This window comes from Loxodonta africana, chromosome 18, assembly GCF_030014295.1.
Source record: "Loxodonta africana isolate mLoxAfr1 chromosome 18, mLoxAfr1.hap2, whole genome shotgun sequence".
In the NCBI taxonomy this organism is placed as follows: Eukaryota; Metazoa; Chordata; class Mammalia; order Proboscidea; family Elephantidae; genus Loxodonta; species Loxodonta africana.
The window spans coordinates 45,971,823-45,985,233 of NC_087359.1; the positions used below are offsets into that span (position 1 = coordinate 45,971,823).

The window sequence follows — 13,411 nt, forward strand, 5'->3', positions numbered from 1 at the left end:
GCCGCGCTTGCGCTCGGGCCTCGCAGACAGGTCCAGCGTCGGGTTCTTGCGGCGCGACGGCCCGAGGCCTAGGCGGGAGCCGCGCTTTCGCCCCACGCGAAGTAGGACCCGAAGGATGGGCGGGCGGGGCTGAGGCCGAGGTCGCGGGAGGCCTCGCGAGAGGCGAGGGCGGCGAGCCGGGGGGTGGGTAAGGGCGGGGCCCACGGGGAGGCCGCGCCCCGGCCCAGAGCCAGCCCGGCGGGCCCGGCGTGGCTCGGCCCGTTTGTTTGTGTTCGGCGTCCCGGGGCGGCGTGCGGGTCCTAGACTAACGGTTACGGACGCCGACCGGTGCCCCGCGGCCCACGTGCGCCATCGCGCCCGATACCGCCGGTGCCGAGGACCGCGCCTGCCGGCCTCTCCGGGGCGGGGACCGGTTGGTTCGGCGCGTACGTTCTTATTGCCCCTTCTGTGTGCCAGGCAGCCGTCTGGTGCCGAGGTGAGGAGGCGGCGGCAGCCTTGGGCAACCGACTGCTTCCCCGAAATTGGGGCCGGATGCGGAGGGAGGGGTCGGGAGGTGACAGAGCTGGGCGCCGCTCCCTCTCGCGACAGCGTCACGGCCCGGGGCCCGGGGTGGCGGGGAGGCCCCGGTCAGGCCGGGGGGGCGGGGGGGCGATGCGTGTGCTTGCCCTTGGAGAGCGGAGCCACCTGGACAGATGGCGCCTTCGTTGTCCCCTGAAGGGCAGGAGGGAGGGAGAGCGGGGCGGGAACAGCGAGCCCTAGGTGGACACCGCCTGTTTCTTTCCCGGTTAGACGTTGTTTTCCGAGAAAATGGAAGGAGAGAAGCGGCCGGCGCCGGGTCCGCCCTCCGAGGGCCTGTTTGCGGACGGGCACCTGGTCCTGTGGACGCTGTGCTCGGTGCTGCTGCCCGTGTTCATCACCTTCTGGTGTAGCCTCCAGCGGTCGCGCCGGCAGCTGCACCGCAGAGACATCTTCCGCAAGAGCAAGCACGGGTGGCAGGACACGGACCTGTTCAGCCAGCCCACCTACTGCTGTTTGTGCGCGCAGCACATTCTGCAGGGCGCCTTCTGCGACTGCTGCGGGCTCCGCGTGGACGAGGGCTGCCTCAAAAAGGCCGACAAGCGTTTCCAGTGCAAGGAGATCATGCTCAAGAACGACAGCATGGCCCTGGACGCTATGCCTCACCACTGGATCCGGGGCAACGTCCCTCTGTGCAGTTACTGTGTGGTTTGCAGGCAACAGTGCGGCAGTCAGCCCAAGCTCTGCGATTACAGGTATTGCCTTTGTGGGAACTGCTTGGCCCAGAATGCCCAGTGGGAGTCAGGATTTCATAGAATGGGTGGAGAGGCCTGCTTTGATCTCTGCAAATGGCCCTAACTGGCTTCCTCCGTGTTGCATGCTAATAATGATAACATCCCTGGTGTTGGCCAGGCGCCGATGCTGGACGGGTTTTACTAATAGACATTTCCTGAGATGATGCTTCTAGCCTCCACTCCTCAGCCAGCCTGCTCTATTGGGTATAAAACTTGGCTCTTCATCCTGTAGTCTCCTGTGCTGCCAGCTTCACAGTTACTGTATATATTTTAGGTTTTGTTGCTATTGATTATCTCCATTTTACATGGGGAAAAGGAAATAGGGAAAAATCAACTTTTCCCTAGAGCTGCAAAACTGATTCATCCTTGGTGTTGGACTCTGAATGTACAGTGAAAACCACTGTCATCCCAAGACAGCACTTTGTACATCTTTTGCTAATACAGGTATTGGTAACATAGTGAAGTATTCTGAAGAAGGAGTTGTTTCTTTTGCCAGCTAGTCTTTCAGGACTTGCAGTATCTTAGACAAGACTCATGGTATTGGTTATTAGTGACCTTGATTGAACCAGGAGTATTTTTTCTTGTTTTATTTGTTTATTTTACTTTTTATATTGTGCTTTAAGTGAAAGTTTATAAATCAAGTCAGTCTCTCATATACTCCTTGTTATATACTCCTACTTTGAGGAGGCAGCTCTTCCCCAAAGACCAAAGACCAGACGAGTTGTGGAATGATATTAAGGACATAATACATGAAGAAAGCAAAAGGTCATTGAAAAGAAAGAAAAGACCGAGGTGGATGTCAGAGGAGACTCTGAAACTTGCTCATGAATATTGAGCAGCTAAAGCAAAAGGAAGAAATGACGAAGTAAAAGAACTGAAGATTTCAAAGGGTGGCTTGAAAAGACAAAGTATTATAATGACATGTGCAAAGAGCTGGAGATAGAAAACCAAAAGGGAAGAACATGCTCGGTGCTTCTCAAACTAAAAGAACTGAAGAAAAAATTCAAGCATCAAGTTGCAGTAGTGAAGGATTCTATGGGGAAAATATTAGACGACTCAGGGAGCATCAAAAGAATATGGAAGGAATAGACAGAGTCATTATACCGAAAAGAAGTAGTCGATGTTCAACCATTTCAAGAGGTGGCATATGATCAGAACCGATGGTACTGAAGGAAGAAGTCCAAGCTGCTCTGAAGGCATTGACGAAAAACAAGGCTCCAGGAATTGATGGAATATCAGTTGAAATGTTTCAACAAACAGATGCGGCGCTGGAGGTGCTCACCTTTCTATGCCAAGAAATCTCATTCAATCTCCCGGAACTCCAAGGGGCTCTGAAGGCATTGGAGAAAAACAAGGCTCCAGGAATTGATGGAATATCAATTGAAATATTTCAACAAACAGATGCAGCGCTGGAGGTGCTCACTTGTCTATGCCAAGAAATATGGAAGACAGCTTCCTGGCCAACTGACAGGAAGAGATTCATGTTTATACCTATTCCCAAGAAAGGTGATCCAACCGAATGCGGAAATTATAGAATACGATCGTTAATACCACACACAAGCAAAATTTAGCAGAAGATCATTCAAAAACGGCTGCAGCAGTATATTGACAGGGAACTGCCAGAAATTCAGGCTGGATTCAGAAGAGGATGTGGAACCAGGGATATCATTGCTGATGTCAGATGGATCCTGGCTGAAAGCAGCGAATACCAGAAGAATGTTTACCTGTGTTTTATTGACTATGCAAAGACATTCAGCTGTGTGGGTCATAACAAACTATGGATAACACTGCAAAGAATGGAAATTCTAGAACACTTAATTGTGCTTATGAGGAACCTTTACATAGATCAAGAGGCAGTTGTTCAGACAGAACAAGGGGATACTGATTGGTTTAAAGTCTGGAAAGGTGTGCGCCAGCGTTGTATCCTTTCACCATGCCTATTCAATCTGTATGCTGAGCAGATAATCTGAGAAGCTGGACTATATGAAGAAGAATGGGGATTCAGGATTGAAGGAAGACTCATTAACAACCTGCGTTATGCAGATGAGACAACCTTGCTTGCTGAAAGTGAAGAGGACTTGAAGCAATTACTAACGAAGATCAAAGACGACAGCCTTCAGTATGGATTGCACCTCAACATAAAGAAAACAAAAATCCTCACAACTGGACCAATGAGCAACATCATGATAAACAGAGAAAAGACTGAAGTTGTTAAGGATTTCATTTTACTTGAATCCACAATCAACAGCCATGGAACCAGCAGCCAAGAAATAAGACGACACATCGCACTGGGTAAATCTGCTGCAAAGGACCTCTTTAAAGTGTTGAAAAGCAAAGATGTCACCTTGAAGCCTAAGGTGCGCCTGACCCAAGCCATGGTATTTTTAATCACATCATATGCATGTGAAAGCTGGACAATGAATAAGGAAGATTGAAGAAGAATTGACACCTTTGAATTGTGGTATTGGTGAAGAATATTGAATATACCATGGGCTGGCAAAAGAACGAACAAATCTGTCTTGGAAGAAGTACAACCAGAATGCTGCTTAGGAGCAAGGATGGTGAGCGTGCGTCTTACATGCTTTGGACATGTTGTCAGGAGGGATCCATCCCTGGAGAAGGACATCATGCTTGGTGAAGTAGAGGGTCAGCTAAGAAGAGGAAGACCCTCAATGAGATGGTTTGTCACACTGGTTGCAACAATTCGCCTTAAGCATGGCACAGGAGAATGGCACAGGACCGGGCTATGTTTCACTCTGTTGTACATAGGGTCTCTTTGAGTCAGAACCGACTTGATGGCACCTAACAACAACAACATATACTCCTAGTTGCTCTCCCCCCAAAGACACAGCACACTCCTTCTCTCCACCCTGTATTTCCATGTCCATTCAGCCAGCTTCTGTCCCCCTCTGCCTTCTCATCTCCCCTCCAGAGCTGCCCACATAGTGTCATGTGTCTACCTGATCCAAGAAGCTCACTCCTCACCAGTATTATTTCCTATCCCGTAGTCCAGTCCAATCCCTGTCTGAAGAGTTGGCTGTGGGAATGGTTCCAGTCTTGGGCTAACAGAAGGTTTGGGGACCATGGCCTCCAGGGTCCTACTAGTCTCAGTCAGACCATTAAGTCTGGTCATCTTATGAGAATTTGGGGTCTGCATCACACTGCTCTCCTGCTCCCTCAGGGGTTCTCTGTTGTGTTCCCTGTCAGGGCAGTCATCAGTTGTAGCCAGGCACCATCTAGTTCTTCTGGTCTCAGGCTGATGTAGTCTCTGATGTTTGCGGCCCTTTCTGTCTCTTGGGCTTGTAATTACCTTGTGTCTTTGGTGTTCTTCATTCCCCTTTGCTCCAGGAAGGTTCAGACCAATTGATGCATCTTAGATGGCAGCTTGCTAGCATTTAAGACCTCAGATGCCACTCTCCAAAGTGGAATGCAGCATGTTTTCTTAATAGATTTTATTATGCCATTTGACTTAGATGTCCCCTGAAACCATGGTCCCCAAACCCCATCCCTGCTATGCTGGCCTTCAAAACGTTCAGTTTATTCAGGAAACTTCTTTGCTTTTGAACCAGGAGTATTTTAATGGCTCTTCAGTACACAATGGGCAACATGTGAGGGTTAGAAAATACCATCTGCAAATAGGTGAAGGTGTTCTTTGTTCATGACAGAGACTGGTAGAAGGGCGTGCTGCTTTGTAGATCATCTATTCCAAGTCATTTTACTGGTGAGAAAACTAAAATCTCATAGGTCTGTTCGGTGGTAAAATCGGACTGGCTTCCAGAATTTCTCACCCCCAGGCTACGGCTAGGAATACCATAAAACCCAGCCAAACCTCAGCCTCAACTCAAGATCCTCATAGTCATGGGGTATCACTGAGTTGTCTGGGAAGTAGTCAGGCCCTGGAACATGTTTAAGAACTGAAATAGGAAGCTGACCCTAGATAGCAAGTTAGGTTTTTTTTTTTTTTTGTCTATGTTTGGCAGAAAACCTTTTTTCTTTTTTTTCTTAGCATGGGAACTGTTATGTCAGCATCTGTTTTTTAAATTTAAATGTAATGTTATACCTTATCAGATTTAGAGACTTAAGAATAGATTTTCAAAATAATAGATTTTAAACAACTACAGAGTTTTGTAATCATTTTTATTTTGCATTTTTAAAATTTAGACTTTGTCCTTTTGGCGTCAGTGAGAGCTAAGTTATACGTCTTAATAAATTTCATAACTTTCTGTAGGTTAGTGTTGTCTTAGAGAGTTGAGATTAGTTGGAGAGAAGACATAATATTGTTCTATTTCCTTCCTTTCTTTGTGCAGAATTAAATAAAAATGGCTTTCTCAAGTATCTTAACTGTATTTCAAATACTCCTTAACAAATAATCATAGTGTTTCTGATAGTCCACCCAAATGATCTTTCGGAAAATGCAAATCTAACCCAGTTGCTGCTCTGCTTAAAACTTCAGTTGCTCTTCATCACTTGCACTGGCAGTCTTACTGGATAAACTCCAAGTGCTTAACATGGCATACCAGGCTCTCTGGACCCTGCCTCTGCCCACCAAGACTTACCTACCTGCACCTGCAATTAAACTTTATGCACCAGCGACATCAGACTGGTTCCTAAAAACATCAGTCGGGCTTTCTTACTGCTCTTTTTCTTAAGGCTTACCTCTCTGTCTCAAGTACCCTCTGGCTTTTAAAAAAAAAAAAACTCTAAAAACTCATCTCATATCCTTTCTCCAGAAGTTCTTGCCTTGTACTCACTCCCCCCGCCCCCCCCCCTTTTTTTCATCTTGATGATGCCGTAACATACCAATAGCATCAATATCACTTGGAAACTTGTAAGAAATGCAGATTCTGGAGTTGCCAGATTTAGCAAATAAAAATAGAGGACGTGCAGTTAAATTTGAATTTCAGATAAGCAACAAATAATTTTTAGTATAAGTATATCCTATGAAAATTTTGGGGTATACTTGTAGTACCAAGAATTATTTTTTTTATCTGAAATTTAAACGTAATTGGGCATGCTGTATTTTACCTGGCAGCCTTGGCCCTCCCCTAGGCCCACTGCAACAGCAGTTGGGACTGGGGGTCAGCATCCTGTTCCCTAACAGGCCCCACAGCAATTCTGAAGTTGGAGAATCACTGCTGTATCCATTTATCTTTCTTGCCTTTTAAAACAAATTCCGTCTGAGTCATTTAGTGCTGCTGTAACAGAAATACCACCAGTGGATGGCTTCAACAAACAGAAGTTTATTCTCTCACGGTCTAGTAGGTTAGAAGTCCAAATTCAGGGCTCCAGGTCCAGGAGAAGGCTTTTTGTCTCTATCTGCTGTGGAGGAAGGTCCTTATTAATCAGTCTTCTGGGTCTAGGAGTTTCCCAGTGCAGGAATCCCGGGTCCAAAGGATGCACCCTGCTCCTGGCACTATTTTCTTGGTGGTATGAGCCCCCCCGCCCAGCCAAGAAAAAATCTTGTAGATTGAGTCCTGCCTCATTAACATCATAGAGGTAGGATATACAACACATAGGAAAATTACTTCAAAATGGACAGTCACACAATACTGGGAATCATGGCCTAGCCAAGCTGACGCACGTTTTGGGGGGACACAATTCAATCCGTAGCAATGAGCCTCCCTGTCCTCAGTTTTGTGTCCTCCCTGTTGAGCACAGTGAATGTTTGCGATCTCCTTTTCCTCCTTACATTGTTCTTACAGGTTACTGAATGATCTGTTCCCAACATATTGCACGCCCACCCACCCCCAGGACTAGTTTCTGTAATTTAGGAAGTGTTCAGGACAAGAGAGGGCAGCATCCTGAAGTTGTACATGTTCTGGAATATTCTGAGCTGGTTTGTTTTAGTCATTAAGTTTATGCAGGATTACAGTCTGCTGTGACCTTCTGTAGGAGTGAGATATTTTGGAAGAACAAAGTAAACAGCTTTTTGGAACCTTTGAAACACAGGCCAGGCTGTCCCTCTCTGGATTTTATCCAGCCCTGAGGAAGGCTCCTTCTGAGGCTATATCACATTCTCAGGGAAGACAGACCTGGTGGCACAGTGGTTAAGAGCTACGGCTGCTAACTAAAAGGTCAGCAGTTTGAATCCACCAGGTGCTCCTTGGAAACCCTATGGGGCAGTTCTACTCTGCTCCTTAGGGCTGCTGTGAGTAGGAATCGACGGCAGTGGGTTTGGTTTTTGTTGGTATGAACAGTGTTCGTCAACGGATTAGCAAGTAGCTGATTTTAGAGGCTATACCTGTAGTGGTTGAGTCATTCCAACTGTTCCATAGGCTTTTCTTGGTTGTAGTCTTGTAGAAGCAGGTCACCAGGCCTTCTGCAGCACCACTTGGGGTCAAACCACCAACCTTAGTAAAAAAAAAAGTCGAGTCCAAATCGTTTGCGCCACCAGGGGTATCTGCAGTTTACTTGGAAATGCACAAAAATAAGATGGATTGATGGATAGAAGTGTGATAAAGCAATTCCAGTGTGATGTTAATGCCGGAACATAGGTGGTGACCATATCGGCGTTCACTGTGAAAAATAAAGAAGCTAGGAGAACGCCCTTGTCTTTAGGCGATACTCGCTGAGGTACTGAAGGGTGGGGCGTCACGGTACCAGCAACTCACTTTCAGAGAATGCAGAAGATACGTGAGTTTACATCAAAAAAAAAGCAAATGTGGGAGAAAATGTTAACTAAATCAGAGCAAAAGGTTGGTTTAAGGGTGTTCATTTTACTGTTCTTCAACTTCTCTGTAGGTTTGAAATTTCCAAAGTAAGTTGAGGCAAAAGAAGGGGAAAAATAGAGATCATAACAGTTACCCAGTGACATGATTGCTGAAACTGAAATAGCAGGACATGGTCAATTTCCATTTTCCCCATCAGGTTTGAAACCTAGATCTTGTCTAATCGTACAAAATAGGTAAAGAGAACATGTCTCAATTTTGAATATGGTGTTTTTAAGGAAAAGTATAGTACTAGATGATTGGTAAGCATTTTGGCTTTACCTTCACAAAGCAAATTCGGATGATAGCCGTCATCTTGGTTACCAGGATCTTTTTCTGAAGCTTCTCATGAGGATTTAGTAAATGATGAAAGAGGTGTCAGAAATCAGTGAGAATAGAGAACATTGTTTGCTCTTTGGTGGGGAAGGGGTTAAAGCTTCATCTGACTCGTATATCAAGATACATTCCCCATGGATTAGTGCAGGAGCTCTTAACCTGTGGGGTGATAGATGGATAGGCTTCCAGAAAAGCCTGGCTCTTTTATGAGATTCCCAAAGGGAGCTGTAACCCCAGGAGATTAAGAAACACTGAATTAAAGATGTAAATATGACTATGTGAATCATGGGGATGTGGGGAAGAATTAATGTAGGCAAATAGTTGTCTCATTTGGAAATGGTAAAGGACTATAAAGCATGTAAAGTCAACCACAAAGTGAAATCAGATCTATCAAAAAATAAACTTAAGTACATTAAAAAGTGGACTGAAAAATGTTTACAGTGAATATGACAGTAAAGTGGTTGATACTCCTTAATAAAAAGTGCATGCAGTTATTAAAACTTAGTGAAATATGGTTATAGGACACACATGAAGTCACAAAGAAGGTGGGAGGATATTCAGCCTCACCTAGTGATGAGAGACCTCCAAAATAAAACAAAAAGCTTTTGTGCCTGTCAAGGAAAAATGTAAATACTAGTGAGCAGTGTTGGCAAGTGTTGGATGTGATGGCCAACGTCATTTTCTGCTAACAAGCGGATTAGACAAGCGTATCAAGGACATTCAGGAAATTGCATGTCCTTAGACTCAGTAACTTGACTTGTGAGGTTCCAAGGAAATAATCTCGTTTATGTTTAAGGTTGTTGATCACATTGTTTATACTTACAAAACTAGACAAACGATCAAGTTTTTTTTTTTTTTAATAAAAATGGTATAGACACGATATGATATTATACATCCTTTTCAAACCATGGTTTTAAAAAATATTTAATGGCAAAGGAAAATAGTCATGATACAATGTGAGAAGAACAGCAGTGTCCAGATACATAGACATCATTTTCCTGTCCTTGAAAAACAATACATGCGTGCACTAAAAAACAATGTAAGCGTGTCGGCAAGTTGAGACTATCTCTGGGTGATTTTCTTTTATGTTTTTCTGTGTTTTCTAAATTCTCAAGTGTCAGCTGATATTACTTTATTTTTAAATACAATTTTAAAAATGCATACAAGTAGTTCATGAGTATATTCTGATTTATAGAAACTCAAGCACTACAAAAGAATATGAAGTAAAAAGTCATTGTTCCTCTTTCCATCCTTCAGTCCCACTTTGCTTCCCAAAGGAAAAAAAAAAAATTTTTTTTTTTTGAAGCCCTTGTGAAATAATTCAGTGGATATCCTTTCAGATTGTTTTCAGTAATAACAGACTATAAAGTTAATGGTACAGCCAAACAATAGTTTAGCTTAACTAGTAAAAAAAGGTCTGTCTTGAGCATTGTGCTCTTTTAAGAACTGCATATATAGGATCAAATTGACAACAGCAACTTGAAAGATTAGAAAGGAACCTTAGGGGGCAGCGAGTTTATGTTAATGGGGGAGGAACAGCTCAGGAAAGGAGTGTGAGAATGGTTGCACAATTCATAGAATGTAATCATTGTCACTGGTACGTGTAGAAACTGTTGAATTGGTTTATGTGTTGCTGTGTGTATTCTCAACGACAACAAAAAATTACATTTTTTAAAAAAATTAACGGTAGAGCAATAGGTGATGGATACTTCAGCTGCATAAACAATGGAATATGTTTATCGAGTTAGTTAGAAAGCAGGTATCAACAGGTTTTTCCACAGTTTTCTCTTTAACAGATGGTACAGATAGCTCTTCTTTCAGCCTTAACTAGGGCTCCTGAGTAAATAGCAGTAACTAACCAAATCGGAGTGTCCAACAGGGAAAACAGCCGTGAAAGAGAAAGCCAACAGGATTGACTCTGGGTGAAAGAGTGCTTATCTGCCCCCTTCCCCTCTTTTTTTATTTTTATTCATTTACTTCGAACCATTATTTTCTGTCAGCCTGTTTTCGTCTGTACCGTCAGATCTATCTGATGTCTGTGTGGATTAAAGACTTAGCAGACTAATAATAGAAACTGGGGGCCTTTAGCAGAACTACCCCCCCGCCCCCCCCCCCCCCCCCCGTTTAACACACAGGTCCGAACATGAAGGCAAATGCTGAATGTAAATGCTTTTCTGTATTTCAAATGCAAATCTGTAAATTGTTTTTGTACTAACTACCAATAAGAAATTGACTATTGGACTTACATGGTTGACTGAAATGTTGCTCGTGGATGTTACAAGTTAAAAGATTTTCAGACTGGACCCTGAGGAACTCTTCAGGGACCCAAACCAGTGGGGCATTTGAGCAGCAAAGACATTAGGCTTCCCAAACATTTCAACCAAAACACACATAAATAATGCATAAAACCATTGCCCTAGACTAGTTTTTGTTGATGTGAATTATATCTATCGATACTGACCATATTATAACTTAAAACTGAGAAAATTTAAAATTCTGTTTGTTCATTTTTTAAATAATAAATCTATTACATAATGTATTTTTATAAAAACATAAGAAAATTTAGTGAGAAAGGCGACATCGTTTCACATTTTTGCACATCTCTTTCGCCTAATAGAGACCACCCAGCTTCGCATAATATGCTCCCACATTCAGTCTGTTGCAATATCACATGTCCTCCTCTAGCTTCTGGAAACTTTCAAAACTGTCTGTTTTTGAGAGAATGAGGATGAAATAACATCTTAGTATTATTGTAAAATCGGTTTTGAACTCAAGAACCACTGTTAGATTAAACTGCCAAGTACGTTCAAACCTTACTGCCTTATTTTCACTGTGCAGATACATATCTTGTTTGCCAGATTTTATGCCCAGTAGTGAAGTTTTGTTTGTTTGTTTGTTTTTTAAAGAAAAATGTGAATTTGCAGATCAGTAAGATTATGGCTTGAAATGTAATTCCCGTCTTCGTTTCTTCCTTCCCTCAGGTGCATTTGGTGTCAGAAAACAGCACATGACGAGTGCATGAAAACCAGCTTAAAGGACGGAAAGTGTGATTTTGGGGAATTCAGAAACCTCATTATCCCACCAAGTTATTTAACCTCCATAAACCAGATGCGAAAAGACAAAAAAGCAGATTATGAAATAGTAATTACAATATATTTTTCTTATGTAATTGATTTCTAAAAATTGCTTAGGTCAGTGTGTGTAAGTGAATGAGAGAGACGGATCAGGGCCGGGAATAAAGTAAACGGATATAAAAAGTCAGGACCAAGGAGGAAAATAAAATACAATTATATAAGCCATAAAGCCCTACCCAGAGTCATGTCACAGGTTTTGGCTCTTGAGTGCTTTTATGTCTAAAGGGAAAATGGAAATGTTAGGTTAACCCGTACACCAAAACCCAATGCCGTTGAGTCGATTCCGACTCAAAGCAACCCTGTAGGGTTTCCAACAAGTGACTGGTGGATCTGAACTGCTGACCTTTTGGTTAGCAGCCCAGCTCTTACCACTGTGCCACCAGGGCTCCAAAGTTAGGTTAAACTTTAACCAAACCAAACCCATTGCCATTGAGGTAATTCCAACTCATAGCTACCCTATAAGACAGAGAGGAACTGGCCCATATGGTTTCCAAGAAGCGCCTGGTGGATTCAAACTGCCGACCTTTTGGTTAGCAGCCAAATGTGGGTTAGTGGTTTCCAAATCACTGCCTACATCTGAATCGCTTGGGGACTTTTTAAAAATATAGATTCCTGAGCTTGCCTCCATCCTCATTTTGATTTAGTGGGTCTAGGGTAAGCCCCAGAAAGACTGTTTTTTTTTTTTTTTTAAGGTTCTCAGGTGATTCTGGTGAGCAGCCAGCTTAGAGAACATCGGATCGTTGTTGCCAGTGAAAAAGCAGATTTCCTCATATATCATTCTAGAAGAATTTTCTCATTTAAAATTTTACATAAGATGCCCAGAGATAAGTTTATCTCACACATTAGACCTGTCCACAGATAACGTGGAACATAAAATTTGTCAAGGGTTTGCAAAATGTATGCATGTTTGTATTTTGATGCAAATATATTTCTCAGTCTTTATGTAGCTTTTAAGGAATGATCATAAAAATTTACAGATTTATTTACTTCTTAGATATGCCAAAATAGTTGAACTATTTGATTTTAAATTTAAGATTTTACATCTTGTGAGCTTTGTCATTATCTCTGCAACGAAGGCATTTCAAAATTTTTTATTTTAACATTAAGTTTAATGTTGTAATATGTATGTTTCTTAACTTTGTTGTTGTTGTTGAGAATATACTCAGCAAAACATACACCAGTTCAACAGTTCCTACATGTACAATTCAGTGACATTGAGTACACTCGTTGAGTTGTGCAAGCATTCTTACCCTTCTGAGTTGTTCCTCCTCCATTAATGTAAACTCACTGTCCCCTAAGGTTCCTATCTTCGGAGTTGCTGTTGTCGATTTGATCCCGTATAGATAGTTTTTAAACGAGTGTAATGCTCGAGGCAGACATTCTTTTACTAGTTAAACTATTGTTCAGTTTTAAGATGACTTTAAGGGATATCTTTGGTTTAACGTTCAAAGATTATCTCAAGGCAGTAGTTTAAGGGGCCATCCACCATCCATGGCTCCAGAAAATCTAGAGTCCATGAGAATTTTAAATCGTGTTCTGCATTTTCCTCCTTTTAATCAGGATTCTCCCATAGAACCTTTGATCAAAATGTTCAGTTATGGTAACTGGGTACCGTTCAGTTCTTCTGATCTCATGGCAAAGGAGGCAGTTCGTGGAGGCAATTAGCAACACACTCCATTTCCTCCTATCCCTGACGGTCCTTCTTCCTCTGTTGCTTCAGGCAATATGTATTTTTTAAATGTATGACTCCTTAACTATCTGAAATCAATCTGAGGTTACAGTGGATGAAAATTACTGAATAAAGCCATGAAATTGTTTCATTAATGTTTATATCCACAAGGAGAAAGCACAGAGGAAAGAAGTGCTTGGGTTCTGAAAATAGTTAATTTCATTTGACTTCGGGCTATGTATAAATCTGGATTCT

At 42.7% G+C, this 13,411-nt stretch overlaps 1 protein-coding gene across 5 annotated transcripts in view; it reads left to right on the plus strand.

The window, feature by feature from the left end:
• The window catches only part of DGKE (diacylglycerol kinase epsilon), a 26,941-nt gene continuing 13,530 nt past the window's right edge, over positions 1-13,411 (plus strand). The window contains exons 1-3 of one of the 5 annotated variants that reach the window (XM_064271275.1): positions 1-101; positions 790-1,271; positions 11,335-11,494. In XM_064271275.1, coding sequence (XP_064127345.1) covers positions 808-1,271; positions 11,335-11,494 — 624 coding nt within the window. In that variant the 5' untranslated portion in view covers positions 1-101; positions 790-807. Of the gene's footprint in view, positions 102-281; positions 476-789; positions 1,272-11,334; positions 11,495-13,411 lie in introns of those variants that run through there. The other 4 variants (XM_023553557.2, XM_064271276.1, XM_023553558.2 and 1 more) reach the window with 4 other exon arrangements.